Raw genomic sequence first — 19,775 nt, forward strand, 5'->3', positions numbered from 1 at the left:
AAAATTGTCCTACCAGTGGAAGCACAATTTATTTTCCCTGCTCTTGCAGGCAGGGAAACAGATTGCTTCCCCAGGTGGGAGCATGGAAAAGAAACTGCTCATGCTTGCCAGGAGCAATGTTGGCTCCTGCTGAACCCAGAATGCGTACCTGCGGGAGGGGGCCCTGAAGCTACCCCTGCAGCCCCAATCTGTGTGTTGTGGGTACCCTCGATGGGCACCAGACTGCCCACCTAAGGCCCTGGGGGTTGAGGCCCCCATGACCAGTATTGTCTCAGGGTGGTGAGGGTGTTTGTCCTGTCCCCTAAACATTTTTTTTTTAAAATACATCTCTGGTGGCTCATTATTCACTGCTCCTAGCAGGGATCACCCCATAAAGGCCTTGGACAACCTAACAAAATATATTTACATGCTTATGGTGCCCCCGGAGGAGGCAGGGGCACCACTGAACATGTTTTAATGCTGTGGAGGGCTGCAGGAAGTGCAGCAGCCCCCAGCAACATAAAAAAGCAGTAAGTGTCCTGGTTCATTGGAACCATGGCCTCAGGAGAGCTTACCATACTTTCTTAAAGCACTCCTAGTTGGAGCTCTGTTCTCTACAGCTGGAGATAGCTTCACTTTGTAGCTTGAAAATCTTATGAAAAAGATTCCGACATGTTGATTTTTATTTTATAATAAAGATTTATTTCAATGTTTTATGACAATCACTTGTATTAAACATTGAACTGTGTGAATGAATGAAATATACATTTCATTATAATTGTTTTCTGAGAAAGGCAATACATGTGCTTTATACATGTTGTTCTGACTCCTTCATAAAGCTAATATGCTCACTTGTTATTTTTGGTTTTTCTGACCTTTTGACAAAGTCAGTAGCTCTACCTTACCTAAAATTATACCCTTATATTCAGCCATGTGCGCTGGCGGGTGTTTTGGTGCCAAGCCCTGTCTCTAACTCCCTGCTGAGCGTAGTTGGGAGGGTTGGGTGCCAGCAGGGTACAGGCGGAGGGCCAAGCCCGCTGTTAGCCCCATGCTGCACACGCCCAAGTTCTTGTGGGGTTGTCGTTATGTATGATAATTAAATATTACTTTACGTTAACAACAAAGCCCTAGAAATTCACAGAAAAAAGCATGGGTTAAGGGATTTTATACTAAGGTGAAGATGTCAGTTAAAACATCATTTTACACTAACAAAACCACTGAAATTCACCAGTTATACTTATCTTAAGTAAGTGTAACACTTGCACTAAAGTAACTGTCTTGCTTCCCCTCCATGCACTGCTAATTACCCCTTATATTACATAACTCACAACATAATCTATGACATCATTGATATGACTGCAGCTTCTGAAATGACATAATTGATGGCAGGAATGTGAATGGCTGTCGCCACTCGATATAGCTGGTCTCACGTTTCCATATAAAAATCATTTTTTGGCTTGCTTTGAACTTTAGTACCATTTGACAAATCTTTACAGAACTTTCCTAAAAACGTCTCATCCCCTTCCTAGAACTTTTGTGGAGTGATCCTTAATTAGGAGGTGGTCCCAATAAGCTTTTTTTCCTATACATTTTTCATAGAAACATTAGATACAGTCTAAACAGAAATACACCAAATTTTGCAGAAAGTTCGCAGTTTTAGATACAATAACCTATACGGCCTACGGCGCACAGACTCTGCTTTCAGTACATGAGCATGTATGCGACTTTAGAGCCCGGTCTTAAATGGATCGTCAATGTCCATCCCTTGCTGTCCTGCTTAACGGCATACCTTAATCAGTGGGCAAAGCTGCTGCCCAGTATCTTGGGCCGCACCTCACTGTTAAAAAAGATTGCCCTTCCTCATCTGCTTTGTGTCTTACAAAACTGTCCACCACGACTGCGGCAGGCCTAAAGTCTGCCATTCTTGTGGATGGATTAGCCCTTTTGTATAGCCTATTGAGAATGCACTTAATCTACATGGGATGGGGGCCGAGATATGGCAGATGTGCGTCTTTATTACTGGGTGGCCCAGCTGCGGGTGTTCAATGAATGCCTGAGTGTGGGATGGGGGGAGGGACCGTGTGTTTTGTCTCAAGATGGCCTGGATAAGTCTGGGCAAGATTGAGGGGCAACTATATGACACCACTATTCAATCACCCCTCTCCAAGCCCACAAAGGCGGTTCTCTCTCTCTCTCTCTCTCTCTCTCCCTCTCTCTCTCTTTCTTGTTGCATTAGACGTCCTGCATAGTTTGGTGGGTAGGACAAAATCGGGATCTCTAGAGGGGGTGAAGCCTGGCAAGGGGGACACCTTAAATCATATCAGCTGTAGGAAAAATATGCCCTCCACAGATCTCAACGTTTTAGACACAAGCAATTGTGCAATGCCTGGGAACACTGCTGAGGGCAGCTCCCTGGAGTTCCAGATCCTTGCAGGACCATTTGCGGAGAAGGAGATATCACGGATCTATAAATCACTTATAGTACATTCCCCTGATCTGTTAGCATCCCTCGGGTCCTCTGGGAACAGTGGGAGGGGCCCTACAGGATTCAGACTGGAGAGACACTCATTTGGGGCCTAGAGCACAGGTCATATCCTCCAGGCCTTGGCTCATTTTGCTTAATTATTTTAATATGATGTACAAAACACCTGATAGTCTTTTGTGGGCAGGTGTACTGCAGTTCCTGGCATGTTGGCGCTGATCCATGACCTCGGCCCACTTTGATCATATGGCGTGGGATTTCTGCTGATTGCAGGATAGTGGACAGGATCATTGAGGTCCTATCCAGGAAGTGTTGAGGCCCATTGACTCCTTAACAGTGTCCATTCTTTTGGAAGTCCTACAAGGGGATGAATGATGCTAGGGGAGACAAGACCCTAGTGGGGATTGGAGTGGCAATTGCAAAGAGGGATATTGCTAAATGATGGTAGCTGCCCTCCCCTGCTCGCTCCGTGGAAACAGGCAATGGATTGGTGTGTGATGCAGGAGAGGGCCGTGTATGAGGCCAGAGAATGTCCCAAAAAACATGTGAAGGTATGGGGTAAATGGTTGGAGTACTGGGCACTAACATAATGGATATGTCCCGGAGGATACAGAGTTGTATGTCATATGCCCTTATTTTACTGTACGTATGTGCCTTTGGACATTTTGGGGGTTATTCTAACTTTGGAGGAGGTGTTAATCCGTCCCAAAAGTGACGGAAAAGTGACGGATTTACCACCAGCCGTATTACGAGTCCATTATATCCTATGGAACTCGTAATACGGCTGGTGGTATATCCGTCACTTTACCGTCACTTTTGGGACGGATTAACACTCCTCCAAAGTTAGAATAACCCCCTTTGTGTGTTATGTTTCAAAAACCACTAAAATTTAGTTTATGAAAAAAATGACAAATGCAGGCTTTCGGATCAACTGAAACAAATCCAACCTGTATCCAGGCAGGAAGGGTGCTGTTGATGGTGGATGGGCTGCTTATTATTTTTCACTTATTAGAGTCACTGAGGGGATTAGATACTTGGGTATTTATATATCTGTAGCCCAAGAACTGGTTTGGAAAAGGAACATAACTCATTAGAGGAAAAAACATGCAAACAACTTCCAACACTGGATACCACTACTCATTTTGTTAATAGAGTGGATTGAGTTGCACTAATCAAGAAGATAGCCCTGGTAAACATAAATTACATTATCAAAAATATCCCATTTCAAATTCCCAAACAATTCTTTATGCAGTTTACGACCATAATGTAATACTTACTGTGGTGAGTAAAGCACCAAGAGTGAGAATGAAAAGAAGTCACCATTCCACGGTGAACTAGGCATAGCAGACTTTAGTGTATATGACAAGGCAGCACAATTGGTGGTGGTCAACAAATAATTGCTCAGTACCAGGCATGACCCTGCTGACACCAGCGAACAGCAGGCGCTTAGCGTCACGCATCCACTAAACTTCCTATATGGGGACTGCTTAACCCCTCATAGCCTGCATCCACTAAGATCGTCTTTGCAGTTTGGAAAGAAGCCTGTAAAGAAATAGGTTGGTGTAAGAGGCCGACGGAACAGACTTATGTTTCGGTGGGTACTGTTCTTGCTTAGCTAACTGCTCGGAGGTATATTTTAATATTTACATACTGGGATACACTGGCTGCCTTGGCAAGGGGGGCTTTAACTGCTAACCAGTCATTAAATAATTTTCCGCATTGTTAGAGGAATTAGGCCTATTCATATTTAATTTCTTCTGCTCCCTCCAGTTCAGGTTTCCCTCATTCTTTATCTGGCTGAAGATATGCCAGACCTCAGCCCACTCAGAGCAGAAATCACCATAGCCCTCATATCTACCAAGAAAATATCCTTAATTTGCATAGCATTCATAATTCATACTCTCCTCACATGTTTGCAATACCGGTGAGAATGACAGATGGATCTGGCACATTGGAAGATGGGGTGTAGCAGGAGGTCCTATGGATTGAAAGAAATATCAGTAGCTGCATGGTTTAGATTAATACACTTTCAAGTTTAGGTTTATTGACTCGGTTAATTAAAAGCATCGCAATTCCAAAATTCATAATAATAATAAAGATACTCTGCCTACTCATTATGTTAATAGAAACCCATAATAAAAACATAAAAGCTTATTTGAAACTAAAACATATCATGGTAAAGAGTTGTGCATAGCTAAAATGTTCTCTACTTAATTCCAACCTTGGTCTAGAACTTAACTTTAGGACTTTCTTACTCCCTTACGAACACTATAATAGTGAATGAGTAAAGCTGAGTGAGAATCCTAAGTAGTACCTAGGGCTGTTTCCTGGCTGGAATTAAACTTTCAGACCTTTACTAATCATAAAATAATGACCCTTAATACACTTTAAATTCCTCCAGCTCTTATGCAGCACCAGGTAATGGCTGTGGTGAATGTGCAGGAATCCTCGTCCTCATTTCCGCAATGTAAGGAAGCGTGCAAAGATGTTTAGCACTCGGTGTGCTGTATAGAATGTTATGAAGATACCTGCATAAGGTAGCGGAAGTTCTATCCAAGGTTGTACATTTCAAATTTGGCCTTTTCCCCACCCGGGCAGTATTGATTGCAGATGAACTACAAGTCAATAGATAAAATTATTAATCTGACCAAATCTTGTTATTGCTAAAAGGTGTACAGCACAGATGAGAGCACTAAATACACCTAGCATCGCTAAGTGGAAGACTGGACTTAATAGATCTAGAATACTAAAAATATAGATCTTTGAGGATCATAGTTGCCAGAAAAAGCAAGAATGGATTTGGGCTAACTGGCAAGGCTATTACTGTAATAGTAATGATAATATAACCTGGTAACAAACACTAGCACTAACCATGTATACAATTTGCATTTATTACATGTTGATGAACCAAAGGTACTGATAAATAATGCTTACAACAGCTTTGTTATGTATCATCTTGGTGGCCAGGAGGGAAATTTGACGAAAATGGACAGTGAATACGCCTCCCTCGTTCAAAGACTGGCTGCAAGCCCTTCTCTATTTTGCAAAAATGGACTTGGAGGTGGGAGGCTCATGCATGAGGAAATAAGAAATGTGGGCCCCCCTGCTTGGTTGGCAAGGAAGATGAATATGTTTATAGTCTAACTGGGAGCGTATAAAAGTGGTTTGGTTTGTCAAGGTCCAATGATTATTTTTCCTCCTCCCCATCTCTCGTTAGACTGGGTGGCGTGGGTATACCATTTACCGCTTGAAGTCTATATGAGAGAAAATGGGGGCTCCTCTCGGGAAATGGTGCCAGGATCAACTACGGGGTGATATAGGAGTTTCTGTGAGGTGTATGAGGACTTAAAAAAAAAAAAAAAGACTATTACTGTAATAGTAATGAGAATATAAGCTTTCAACAAATACTTGCACTGAACATAAATAAAATGTACATTTATTACATGATGAACCAAAGGAACTGATAAGTAAAGCTTGCAATAGTTTTGTTGTTTAGCCTGTTGATCGATTAACACAAAGATTGCTATTAAATTTTTTTTAACATGCACTGCCTATTGCTGGGCTTGCATGCTTGTAACAAAATATACTGCCACAGTTATATTACCATTGCTTTTATTGCACTTTGAGACTGATGCCTTTCCTGTATTTTTTGAAAATATCAAAAAACAGATTTCTAACAAAAAAAAAAAAGAACTGCAAATACATGTACATGAGGGTCTTTGGATAAACCATAGGACTGTTGGAATGCCCATTATTTGCTTCCTCATGGTCGTGGCATTTGGGAATGAGTCAGCCCACTTCTGGCATGATATATTTTGTCCATCGAGTGATAGCATTTCACCTTATCATATGTGTACATCTACTTTTAAAGAGTGTCTTCTATTCCAACCGGACCAGACAGTGACACGTTGCATCTAAATGTGCCAACTATGCACAGCACCTTTCCAGGTTGACTGCCTGCTGCCTTTTATTTTAATTATTTACTTATATTTGACTGCAAGCATATTCTTATCATGTTTAGGAGATGCCATTTTTCTAGTTTTAGGGTCTTTATTTTGTAAGCTTACTCAGTTTGTGGGTGTTTCATTGTGGAATAGTGAGTGGGTGGTTTTAAGAACGAGTCCATTTGTAGATGAATGGACGCATGAGTTTAAGAACGTGGGAGAGAGCACACGTATGATGAGATACTGAGAACTTAAACGCTCCAGTGACTAACAAGGCACTTCCAGTTTTAAGCCAGACCTATTTACATTGACAATTCTTATTTGACTTTTACTGAGTTTGATAGAACTGGCATTAGCAACAATTCTGTGCATCTTCATGATTCACTGTTCAAACAAATGTAAGTGGTTTATGAATTTATGGCCCCTTGATTAAATAATTACTTTGATTTAAAGGTGCTGCAAACCTATCTTAAAATAATAGCCCTTCTGTTGACTTCTATACAGGGTCTCAGATAACTTCACATTCTATACGACCTTCATCGCTTGGTCTGAACAGGCGCTCCGGTTCAGAATTGTCTTCATATGTTCAAAAGAGTGCTGCTAAAGGAGTAGAGTTTTCCAAAGCACACAGACTCACGGTTTCCAAGAGCCGAACAGCAACTGAACAAAATGACGTAATGGAAGATGAGGATGGGGAGGAAAGCACAGATGAGGATGAAGCCCGTAGCGAAGGTAAGTGTCGCTTGGTTTTTGGAAAACATAAAATGAAGTGTGCTTCATGTAAATTCACCCAACTAAATTTAGGTTTTAAGTGTCAGAAGAAATCATTGATGTCTTGTACGGAATAAGCAAAACGTTTTAGTCACATTGGTAATGTCACTGCTTGGCTTTAGTCGCAGAACTGTCCCCAGACGATTATAAAATTCAAACCATATAATAAACTGATCTGATGGATTGTATTCCTTCTGCAGAATCTTTTTATTAGAAATGAGCCCATGGAACTTATTTCACGATGTCACTGTGCTACAGATTGGTGCTTATATTCCATGATATTGCCCTGGTATTGTAGAGCATCCATCTGATGTGTTGCTGCCTAAAAGAATACATTTCATCCAAAGCATGGCGGTGCAGCCAATTAGCAAATCTGCCTGATCGCAGAGCTCCGTGCCAGCAGCCATGCTGTTATAAAAACAATCTTCAACTTTAAACAGTCCACCTTAACCTGGATTGTTTGTCAAAGTCACTTAGGCTCCTCCTGCCACTCTGAGGACCAGTGCAGTGCTCTAGCCTGCTGCCTATGGCTCTACCCTCAGCTCCGTATACCGGTGGTGAGCGCCCTCACCGGCTGTGAGCAGCCTTGAAAGCCTAGCAGCAGCCAGTGGTGAGCCGGGGGGTCTTCCCAATCTCGACCTGCCATCATGGGTGAGTGAAGAAAGCTCATTAGGGTAGGTACTGCAACAGCCATGGCTCTACATCAGTGGTGGGATGAGATGTGGTGCAGTGGGATGGGTGCCACTTTGGATTACCTTTGCAGTTCTAGAAAAGAGACATTCGGGGGTGAGAGGTGATGGGACTAGTCTGAAAGTAACAATCGCCATTTTGAATCTTAGGATTTCTGAATGCAGTATGGAGTCCCAGTTGGCTCTCTGTAGTACAGAATTCAGGACATGATCCTTTAGGGGCCAGAGGAGGTGAACTTGCAGCCTTATATGGACACCGGGAACTTGCAGCTACAGTGTCATCTGGGGAAATTCGACCTTTCCTATTGTAAACTGTAAAACTATAAACTTTGCACTTGTATAGCGCACTACTCACCTGTTAGGGTCTCAAGGCGCTGTACGCATACCGCTGTGGAACCCCTCCTGGCTTTTCCCTGTGAGGCGCCAACTCCTGGACAGCCCAGGGTGAAGCCAGTCATCCAAGCGCTGTGAGGGCCGTTGTGGAGATTAAGCAAGCTATTGCCCAGAGTTACAGAGTGGGACCCATTAATTAGATTAGGCACCAAGGCGAGAATTATCTGGTCCAAGGGAATTGAGCCCAAGACCCACCGAGGTGTGAATTGATCCCTGGTCCCGGGCCAGATCTCTGCATCAGGGTCTACCGCTCTAACCAATGTGCCACACGTCTCCATTGTGACATACATTGCTTGATTGCTGCTGGAGCCTGTTGCTGTTCTACGAAGCGGTGTACCTCTGCCTATGTGGAGTTGAGTGCAAGTTTGTGGTATGGGTTCCAAGCTCCTCTTGAAGGCAGCGATATCTGAATGGAGCTGCTGCAGTGAACCCCTGCATGCTGATAGGTGGCTCTGATCAGCTTCACGTTCGTTGTTGACCTTGTGGTACCTGTAGAGGTATCATTTGGCATGCCAACGTCAGTTCTTTTACTTCCGTGCCACCTATTGCTGATCCAAGAGATGAGCTGTAGGAATGTAGTATCTTTCTGACATAGTTACCCCCACTTTTTGCCTGGTGTCAGTGTATTTAGACTGAGGTGCACTGGGATCCTGCTAACCAGGACTCCAGTGTCTGTGTTCTCTCCCCTAAAATTGACTTGGTAAGTGATTCCTTTACCCACCAATGGCATATTGGGGTTCCCCTGTATGTCCCTGGTAAATAGTACTTGGGTACCCAGGGCGTTGGTACACTAACGGGTCTCCCATGGGCTGCAGTATGTATTATGCCACCCATGGAGCCCATGCGAACTGTGTCTGCAGGCCTGCCATTGCAGCCTGTGTGAAATGGTGCATGCACCTTCCACTTGAAATATAAGGCTTGCCTTATATCGCAGCCACTACACTTGGACACTGTAAGTCACCCCTATGGTACGCCCTTCAGCCTAACGGCAAGGTGCATGATTCTGAGTGTGAGGGTACCCCTGCACAAACAGTGGTACCCCTACAAACCCCAAACTCCATTCTCTGGGCTTTGTATGTGTGAGGAAGCCATCTTAAGGTATGTAGTGGACACTGGTCAACACAAGATGTCCACCTTCATCATGGATTCTCCAAACCTAGGCATGTTTGGTATCAAACATATTGGAATCATGCAACTACATCGAGTGTTAGTTTCATGGTACCATGTAGTATGGGAGTTGCTTAGAGGATCCCCCATATCTGCCTGCACTGCCTTGCAGGGTCTGCATGCCAGCCAGTGATGCTGCTGACCCTAGATACTGTTCTGACCTCCTGCTGATGAGCCTAATTTGAACAAGGAAAGGAAAAACAAAAGATTTCGTCTAGGAGAGATGTGTGCCCACCTCTTCATTTGAAATAGGTGTCTCTGGGCTGGGCGGGGCTGGGCGGTGTGGGGTGGCGTGGCCTCTGAGCACCACCAGAATGCTTTGAATGGCATATTTGGTGGACTCCTTGCATACATCGGTTTGCACCAGTACAGGAACCCTTGGTTCCCGCTCTGGTCTGAAACTACATAAAGGACAGGGTGGTGACCACCTCCCTGTCCAGCTCCTTCCCTAGGGAGGTGCAGAGAGCTCTGCCAGGCAGCCCCTTGATTCTGCCATCCTGGAAACAAGATGCGCAGAGGCTCCTGGGAGCATCTGACTGGTTAGGCCAGCTAGATGATGTCCCTGACCCCTCTTTGATAGGTGGGTCACCACAGACAGTGTCCAACCCCTTTCCGCATTACTCAAGGGCTCCCAAGAGGCCCCAGATTTGTCAAGCAAGACTCAGCAAGGACTCTCTGCATGAATTTTCTGCAACCTGGCTCATGGAACCGTTGCTGGTCTGCCTTAGAAACTGAAACAAGACTGTATTGAGTGGGAGGGCTCCATTCTTAAACATTTTCCCCAGCTCCTGCTAGAGTTCTGCAACATCTGTGGCTGTGCATCCTCCAGGGTTACAAGGACTCTGCCCACATCAGGAAGTAAGAAGAAATCTCCATTGGAGTGAAGGAGTCACTCCCTTGCATCTGCAGACACCTCCACAACAACGACCAGATGGTGGCTCCTGCTGTCCCATGGACATCAAAAAGGCTCTGCAACACAGGTGGTAGTTCTGTGGCCCTCTCCGGGACCATCTTGTCTTCTGTCCAACTTGGGAGAAGGTAGGCCCTTGCTGTAGCCACTGGGACAGAACCCCTGTGCATCGCATCTGTTGCTGATACCAAAGCTTGGTGACTCTTCCTCCCGAAGATCTCCAAGAAGCCCGGGCCTCCAGCACTCTCCAACTCGAAGAATAGCTACCTCCTTGCAACTCCTGCGGCATGGGACTCCTTCTTGTTGTGCTGCTGAGGAATTCCTGGTCTCTCTGTGCTTGCTGCCAGTGGGTCTTCATGGGGGCTCCAACAATTCCTCCTGGCTCTCCTGCTCGCTAAGGGGGAGCCCTGCCTCCTCTCTGAGTCGAGTCATTTGGACCTTGCTGGTCCCCAAAACTTCCCTGCAGCTTCTTCCTGCTTTTGCCAAGGCTTGTTGATGGTTCTGCTGACTACTGACCCCTCTGCAATCCAGGAACCAATATAGAACAGCTCGTGGGTGACTCCATGGATCTTCCTGCATCATCTAGACTCTGCAGCTGTGCTCCTTCCATCACCGTCATTCAGGAACTTCTTCCCAGGAATGGTGGGCATTGCCTACCTGCATCACATGGACATCTCCAAGTGGTCTGGACTCTGCCCCCCAGCCCCTCCTCCCCAATATGGCCCTATGTATTTCTATGCTTTTCCTGCTTGTTACGGAGTATATTTGTTGTGAGAAGATATCTCCAAGTAGAGATATACCAAAGTTAGGTTAGTACTAGTTTTATCATAAAGAAAACTTTTTTTTGTAACACTTAGGGCCAGATGTAGCAAAGGAATTGCGCCTCGCAAACGGCGAAAATCGCTGTTTGCGAGGCGCAAATGCCTCTTTGCTATGCAGAAATGCATATTGCGAGTCGGTACCGACTCGCAATATGCATTTCAGAATCGCAAATAGGAAGGCGTGTTCCCTTCCTATTTGCGAGTCTGAGTGGTATGCAATACCATTTGCGACTGCGTACGCGGTCGCAAATAGTATCGCAGTTACCATCCACTTCAAGTGGATGGTAACCCACTCGCAATTTGGAAGGGGTCCCCATGGGACCCCTTCCACTTTGTGAATGGACACCAAAATATTTTTTCAGGGCAGGGAGTGGTCCAAGGGACCACTCCCTGCCCTGAAAAAATACCGAAACTAAAGGTTTCGTTTTTTTTTTTTTAAGTGCAGCTCGTTTTCCTTTAAGGAAAACGGGCTACACTTAAAAAAAAAAAAAACTGCTTTATTGAAAGCAGTTACGAACATGGAGGTCTGCTGACGACAGCAGGCCTCCATGTTTGCGAGTGCCTATACTCACTATGGGGCCACAATTTGCGACCCACCTCATGAATATTGATGAGGTGGGTCATTGCGACCCCATAGCGAGTTGCAGTCGGTGTCTGAGACACCGTACTGCATACCGATTTGCGAGTTGCAAATTGCGAGTCTCATTGACTCGCACTTTGCAACTCGCAAATTTCTTTTTTGCTACATCTGGCCCCAAGTGTGGTCCTTTCTTGTGCGAACTTCACTGACTGTTGTGGTATTGCTAGTGCTTTACACTCCTCCCTGATAAGCCTGAGCTGCTCTCCACAGCTACCCCTAAAGAGCTTTAGTTACCTATGCACCACACTTTACCACAAAGGGTTGCGTGGACTCAGTGTAGGGTGCCATAGGTGTACACCAGAAACTGAGCCAGCCTCCTGCAAGAGCTAACCCTCACTCATTTTTTCAATGCCCTTTTTTGACTTTTTGTCAAATTGCTTTGAGGTTTTAAATCCTGGTGGGTTGGGATGTCCTCATGTAAAAACAGGTTTTAAGCCCTGATGATCTGGTCATCGGCGATGTTGGTGACAGATCGGCACCTAGTCTGTCTGTGGTGTTTGGAGTGCGACCATGACCCAAAGTTGTGCGAGGACTGCTGGACAGTGCATCCCAAGACTTTGAGGCAGCTGTCCCTAAAGCTGATGCGGCCCAGCAAACAACTCCGTGCAGGTCGAGGTCCCAGTTGAGAGGAAGGCCCTGGCATCGGTCACAGAGTCCGAAGTCGTCTTCCCACTCGAAGTTCTTGGGATGATCTAGTAAGTCAAGGCACAAGAAAAAGGGCTGGGCCACGGGGGAGACTGGGAGAGGTCAGTGGACCCTATAGAATACCAGCCTTATGAGGAAATGGACTTTCATGTGGATTTAGGGGAAGTCAGTGGACTGGACACATCTCCACTGGTATGCTTTCTCCCCCAACCGTGGCTACGGAGGATGGGAGCCTCTTATGCACTGGTGGTGAGGAGAGGTGGATGAGGTCCTAAAGCTTCAACTGCCCTCGGTGGCAGACAAGACTAATCTCTTGACAGAAGTGCTGCAACAGGGAGCTTCCACATCCGAACACCACCTCCCATTCAATGATGCACTTACGTCTGTCCTTCTGGCAACCTGGTCCAAACCTAGCACAGGAACTCCTGTGGAAAGGACAATTGCCTGTCGCCATCACCCCGCACCTGTGGACCCAGCCTTCTTCATGCAACTTCACACCCCTGAAAGCTTGGTGTTCAGAGCCTCAACTTCTCAAGGCGCTTTCCCTACTGCTCCTCCAGATAGGAAATCCAAGAGGCTGATTTGGGAAGAAGATGATTTCTTCTGCTGGCCTGGCATTGGGTCCTTGAACACCGCATGCCTTTTGGTCGGTTATTTCCCACACTCTGTGGGACACGGTTGCCCGAGTGCTGCCACTGGCTCCGGAGGAGCCCCAGGCTGTACTCTGTCAAGTTGTTTCAGATGGGAGAGATGCTGTAAAATTCACAATCCGTTGCGGACTGGACACAACCAACTCAATAGGCAAAGCAGTTTCAACAACAGTGGCCCTGAGGCGCCATGCCTGGCCGAGAATGTCTAGCTTTTCAGGGGATATCAGGGCTTCTGTTATGGACATACACTTGATGGCACTCTTCTCTTTGGAGATGAAGCAGATTGTGTGCGCAAGCGCTTCAAAGATTCTATGCCTACTGCCAGGTCGTTTGGGCCTTGCAGCAGCCCCCCCTTCATCTGCCTTTTGTGGCTATGGAGAGAGCTTCCAACCGTGCCAGTTCCCATCGATCCACTGTGCTGTGCATGCTGCCCAGTCTTTATGTGGACAAGTGCGTGAAACCCACCAACCTCTTCGGTCAGGTGGCAAGAAGTCTGGTCAGTCCCCCTCCCAATCTGCAGCTGCCTCTAAACACCACTTAGTCTGCCTCGTTACCATCATGGACACCCACTTGTTGGCAGATTTCGCCATAACCTGCCCCACTGGCATTCCATTTTCCCCTGATAGGTGGGTTTTGAAGGTCTTTTGAAGGGGCTACTCCCTCTTCTTCGAGACTACCATTCCCTTCATGCCACCATCTTATGACCAGATGACAGAGCATCATCTGTCCCTTCTCTGTGAGGAAGTTGCAGCTCTCATGGCCAAGGGTGTCATAGAGAGAGTTCCAGTGCATGAAGTAGGGTGTGGTTGTAATTCCTGCTACTTTCTTGTTCCCAAATAAGGGCAAGTGACTTTGTCCCATTCTAGACCTACAAGCCCTCAATCTCTTCCTCATGAAATTCAAAATTCGCGCATTGGCTCAGGTCCTGTCTGCCCTGGATCCAGGGTACTGGATGGTAGCGCTTAATTCCACATCCAAGTTCTGCAGGATGCTTAATTTCACATCCAAGTCCTGTCTGCCCACAGAAGTTACTTGTGATTCACTGTAGTCCACGGGCACTTTCAGTTCATTGTGCCTCCCTTTGGCCTCACCAGTGCCCCTCTGGTGTTCACAAATGTGATTGTGGTGGTTGCGGCTTATCTGCGGAGATCAGGGGTAGCAGTTTTCCCCTGTCTCAACAACTGGCTGATGAAGGTGAGCTTGCCCCAGCCTATCATCACCTAACTTCAGACTAAGGTGAACCTCCTGCATTAGCTGAGGTTTCCTATAAAGGTGCGGATGTCACACCTGACTCCTTCTCGCACGCTCCCTTTTTAATCACTGTACTTGGTGCAGTTTCGGGCCTATCCTTCCGAGCTATGAATCCAGGATATTCAGACTGATACCAATGTTTCAGCCTCTATCCTGGATTTCGGTGACAATGATTCTGAGGCTGTTGGTATGCATGGCCTCCTACACCCTGCTGCTGACATATGAGAGATGCCATATGCGGGCTCTGCAGTGGGACCTGAAGTTCCAGTGGGAGCAGCATCAGGGGGATCTCTCTGACATGGTCCAGATCTTGGAGGGAACTGCGAAAGATCTGCAGTGGTGGTCAACGAGCTGCTATTGGGTCAGAGGCAGATCCCTCTACCTTCCCCAAACAGATCCGACAGTGACAGATGCGTCACTCCTGGTTTGAAGTGGCCATCTGGGAGAGGTCAAGATCAGAGGCATCTGGTCTCTGGCAGAAGCAGGACTCCACATTAACATGCTGGAGCTCCGAGCAATCTGACTGTCATTGAAGGCCTTTCTACCCTCCATCAAGGGAAGGCTAGTGTAGATGTTCACAGACAACACCACCGCCATGTGGTACTGCAACAAACAGGTTGGGTGGGGTTCTGGGCCCTTTGTCAAGAGGCTTTACCTCACTGGACATGGCTGTAACAGCAGGGAATATCCCTGGTGGTTGAACATCTGGCCAGCTCTCTGAACGCCAGAGCAGACAAACCAAGCTGAAAATGCCTCTCTGATCATAAATGGTTTCTCCACCCGGAGAGGGCTCAAGGTCTCTTTCATCAGTAGGGAAAGCCTTGGTTAGATCTGTTCACCTCAGCCGAGAACAAGTAATATCAGCAGTTCTGCGCACTGAAGTTTTCAAGGTGGCTTTCGCTCTGAGACGTTTTTAGTCTTGAGTGGAATTCTGACCTCCTGGATGCATTTCCTTCCAGATAACTCCTGCCCTGAGGTCTCAAGAAGATCAGGAACGACCTGGCCCAAGTAATTCTGGTGGCTCTGGACTGATCATGGAGAGTCTGGTATCCCGAGCTGCTGAGCATGTCCATCGATCCTCCGATCAGCTGGCCCCCTAGGGAAGATCTTCTATTGCAGCAGCTGGGGAGGGATCTGCATCCAAACCTGTCCACTCTCCATTTTCTCATGTAGAGATTCAACGGCGGCAGGTGACAGCTTTTGATCTTCCTCACAAAATGTGTATCGTCATCTTTGCAGCCAGGAGTCCTCCACCAAAAAAATATATGCCTGTTGTTGGAAGAACTTTGTTGCATGGTGCACAGTTAAGTCTGTTGATGATCCCCTTTGAGCCCCTCTTTCTGAGGTTCTACTGTTCATTCTTTCCCTTGCCCATCAGGGCTCTGCTTTGGGCACTTGGGCATTTATCTGCCATTTCTGATTTTTTTTTTGCAGTTGCCTGATCAACCCTCTTCTGTTCTACATAGATACCTCAAAAGTCTTACTTTTCTCATACCTCCTTTCCCATTCATTATTCCTCAGTGGGATCTTAATTTGGTTCTGACCTTATTGTATGCGCTCCTTTCAAGCCTTTTCACAATTGTCCACTCAGGCTTCTTATGTTGGAAACAGCCTTCCTTGTGACAATTACAAGTGCCCGCAGAGTGAGTGAGCTACAGGCCTTATCATCTAAGCTACCCTACCTCTCTATTTATCCTGATAAAGTGGTGCTTTGCACTAGGGCCACTTTTTGCCAAAAAGGTCACACCTTTTCATGTAGACCAATCAGCCATATTGCCTACTTTTTACACCCCCCTATCCTTCTAAGGAAGTGGAGAGACTCCACTGACTGGACCCAAAAACAGCATTGGGGTTATACCTTTCTACCTTGATTGAACAAAAGAGTTCTAGGTGTACGACCAACTCTTTGTGGGGCATGTGTGTGCGAGAAAAGGCCTGGTGGTGCAGAAACAAACCATCTCTCCTTGGCTTGTGATCTGCATTACAATCTGCTACTCACTGGCCAAAAAGCAACGCCCTGAGGACTTGAGAGCTCATTCCACCAGAGCTAAAGCTGCAACCACTATTTCAGCACGTGTATTTCTGGTCCTCGACATCGGCCAGGCAGCAACATGAGCATCTTTCCACAAGTTTCCCAAACACTACTTCTTGGATCAGGTCTGTAGGGATGGGCATTTTTCCCATTCGGTCCTACAGGACTTTTTCATTTGAAATTGGTTTGCAGACCCACCTCTGGGATGGTATTGCTTGGGTATCTATTCACAGGTAAGGAACCTGCAGCTAGAAGTCTCTATCAGAGGGAGAAGTTACTTACCTTCGATAACGCCTTATCTTGTAGAGACTATATCCAGCTGCAGATTCCTTACTGGTCCACCAATCCTCCCCACTCTGCAAACAAATTTCTAGGGGCCTAGTTTTGATACACCATTGGTTGGTGTTCTTTATGGCTCTGCGCTTCTGTTGTGGACAGTCGTGAAAAGAAACTGACTGCGCACCTGGATGGTGCATCCACAGATACTGCAGTGTTATTTCTGGCACAGACAACCCTGGCGACGGATGCAGAGCCAGTCAACACCACCTACTGGAGTGCAGGGGTTACTGCTTACGAAAAATCTTCTGAATCGAGTCTGACGCCTGAGTAGAATTTACAGGTGAGGGATCTGCAGCTAGATATGCTCTTTACCAGATAAGATGTTACTGAAGGTAAGTAACTTGTCCCTCAGGGAGATAGTCACAGATTAAGCTTTTTACAGACCAATATTTTTCAGTCATTCCATTTCTCTATCAGCTGGTGGTGGTACGTTCTCAATTTGAGTCTTCCCTGAAACAGCAGTCCCTAATTTCCCTAACCATCCTATGCCTGCCATCTTCTAATGTTAACGAGTGTGTGGCACCAAAGCTCAACTCCATCACTGGTTAGGCAGCAGAGGATGAGAGATTGCTCTAAGGATAGAATGGTACCTCATAGAATTCTTCTCAGCCTCCTCTAGCCAGTAGACCCCACCTAGTGAGCCATATGTGTGAGCATACTGAATGAGGACTGTCTAACACCCCACCCCACGGCTGTAGCAAGACATAAGAGAAGACCACGAATCCCTGATCATTGGCTCCTTAATGTTCGTACATGTCCATCTACCATACGCCAAGATATATTGGGGTCTAGGCACTGGTCAATGCCTGGAGAGGATTTTGATTACATAAAAAATTTTCTCCCAAATCGGGACCTGGCAGATAACTTAATTGCATTGGAGATCCAATTGCCCTGGCAAGTACCAACGAAAATCAGTGTAAAGTATATCATCCCCACACAAGGATCAGCATCCACTCTGCTCTCCAAGAAAACTCTCCTGTCTCTTCTAAGGGCCCACATCGGGAGGACACAAGAAAGGGACTGACTCCCTTCTCCTGACTGCAACCAACTAATCTCCCTCTTCTTCCAATGATTAATGGTGTATCTTCTCCTGGAAAGTTGGTGGCCTGAAATCTAAAATTCCCGATCCATCATGGGGGGATTTTATTGACTCTTCATTTGTTTGCTTCAAGAATCCTAGAGCATGTAGCCAGTCTTTAGTGCAGGTTTTACACATCACTGTTGTTTAGCAACTTCACAAAGGAGAGGCCACTCTCGCCCTGCTGATAGTTTAGTTATACGGCTAAAAAAGAATACATTAAACTGCAGAAACAGGTGACTTTGTCCGAACTCCCCTGAATTACTCGGCCTGTTACTTTCAAAGGGTGGTCGACATGTCTATATTTTAAATAATGTGTATAACAGAATGAATGGGCAAAACGAGGAATCTAGTACTCTTACCACCTTCAGCACTTTGTAGGCCGCTTACTACCAGGAGAGCCAGTGATAGTTGCTGGCGATTTAAAATAACCTTTGAGCCATTTGATAACTCAGAAGCAGTTCTAACAGAGGAAGAAGATGCAACTTGGGGAATTCCTCAGCTCGATCTTACACCTGTCAAAAGACGGTCCGTGGTATCTAATTAATAATGGGGTTTGACCTTGAATTTGGGTTTAACAGCTTGTAATGGTAGGTCCTTGTCCGATCAAGCAGGTGCCCACACTTCTAAAAGGCTAAATCAATCTGGTAGGATCCATTATATATAGTTAGCCCTTCAATTGTGGCCAAGTTAGGGGGAGGGCATGATGGTCCTGGAAGGTAATGGTCTTAAAGGGTTAACAGCTCCAAATTATAAGATTACTGAATGTAAGCTCCCTTGCAAATAATAAAAAAGCTTTAAAATGGGCGTCTGTACCTGGCCAACCCAATTTAATGGCACAAATTTACACTGAGGTAGCCGATACAAAAGAATTTATGAGTAGCAGTGGTCCTCCTACAGTAGAACCAAACTTTGTACTCAAGCATCATTATGAACTGCTTAACCATTTATGTGAACTGTTATCAAGGGAACCCAGAAGTTCAAACAGAAAGTGATCTCAACATTCATAATTCAATAGCCACCACAGACTTGCTAAGCACATTTAATTAGGTCTATAAAAGCTAAAACCTGCAATGAAATCCCCCAGGCCAGAAAGAGTTTTATAAGAAAAAGTGGCCAAAGTCAAACCAGATGTGGAAAGTTAGGTGTGGGGCAATCTAGGGAAAGCAGTCAGATTAGGGGACAGTAAGAACTTTAGAGGAATAACTACTCATGATAGTTGGCATTCTGTTTCACTGGTCAACTACCAACTGCAACCACAGGTGTGGTGGGTTGAGCATTTTAATAGGATTCATACAGATGGTGTAGTTCCCTGAGATGAAGTTACAAATCGGTGTCTTACAAATTTTAGCAAACAATTATCACCTCTTGAAATAACTTTTCAAGAGTCCCTTGACACATTGATGACCATAGTTCCACGGTAGGCTCCAGGTCCTGATTGCATCTCTGGGGATTTGTATGCTGCTGAGCCTCTCATATGGGGCTCTTACCTTAATCTGCTTTCTTGATCCATCCTGGAAGGTGGTCCCAAAACAAAATCTTGGCAGAATGCTGAGCTCGTCCTCACATAGAAGAAGGACTTTTGGGTAGATCCCTGCAATTACAGACATATTTGTTTTATTGAGGATTGCAGATGTTATTCTATTGAATAATTACTAGGGAAACTGTCCGAAGGGGCCTCGGAAAATCATATATTATCAGACCTTTAAGCGGAATTTCGCCAAAAAATCAACACAATAGACCTAATATTAAGTTTCTGCACAATTTATTGGAAAACTGTTTGTTTCTACTTTACTACACAGTTGTGCTGGAGACCGGAGACAATATGTGGTCTTTGTTTACTTAAAATCAGCCTTTGACTTAATTTCCCGCCACAAGCTATTGGGTTATGTAGACCTCCTGGGGGGTCCTGACACTATTTTATTGGTTATAATAAGACTCCATGAAGCTAATCATGCCACTTTCAGATATGGACATAGGAGAG

The 19,775-nt window shown here is 45.6% G+C and overlaps 1 protein-coding gene across 2 annotated transcripts in view; it reads left to right on the plus strand.

The window, feature by feature from the left end:
• CENPT (centromere protein T) overlaps window positions 1-19,775 on the plus strand; it is an 834,768-nt gene that overhangs the window by 729,156 nt on the left and 85,837 nt on the right. For both annotated transcript variants that reach the window (XM_069217597.1, XM_069217596.1), the window contains exon 18: window positions 6,910-7,137. In XM_069217597.1, coding sequence (XP_069073698.1) covers window positions 6,910-7,137 — 228 coding nt within the window. The remainder of the gene's footprint in view (window positions 1-6,909; window positions 7,138-19,775) is intronic.

The sequence above is a fragment of the Pleurodeles waltl genome, chromosome 12 (assembly GCF_031143425.1).
Source record: "Pleurodeles waltl isolate 20211129_DDA chromosome 12, aPleWal1.hap1.20221129, whole genome shotgun sequence".
Classification (NCBI taxonomy): Eukaryota; Metazoa; Chordata; class Amphibia; order Caudata; family Salamandridae; genus Pleurodeles; species Pleurodeles waltl.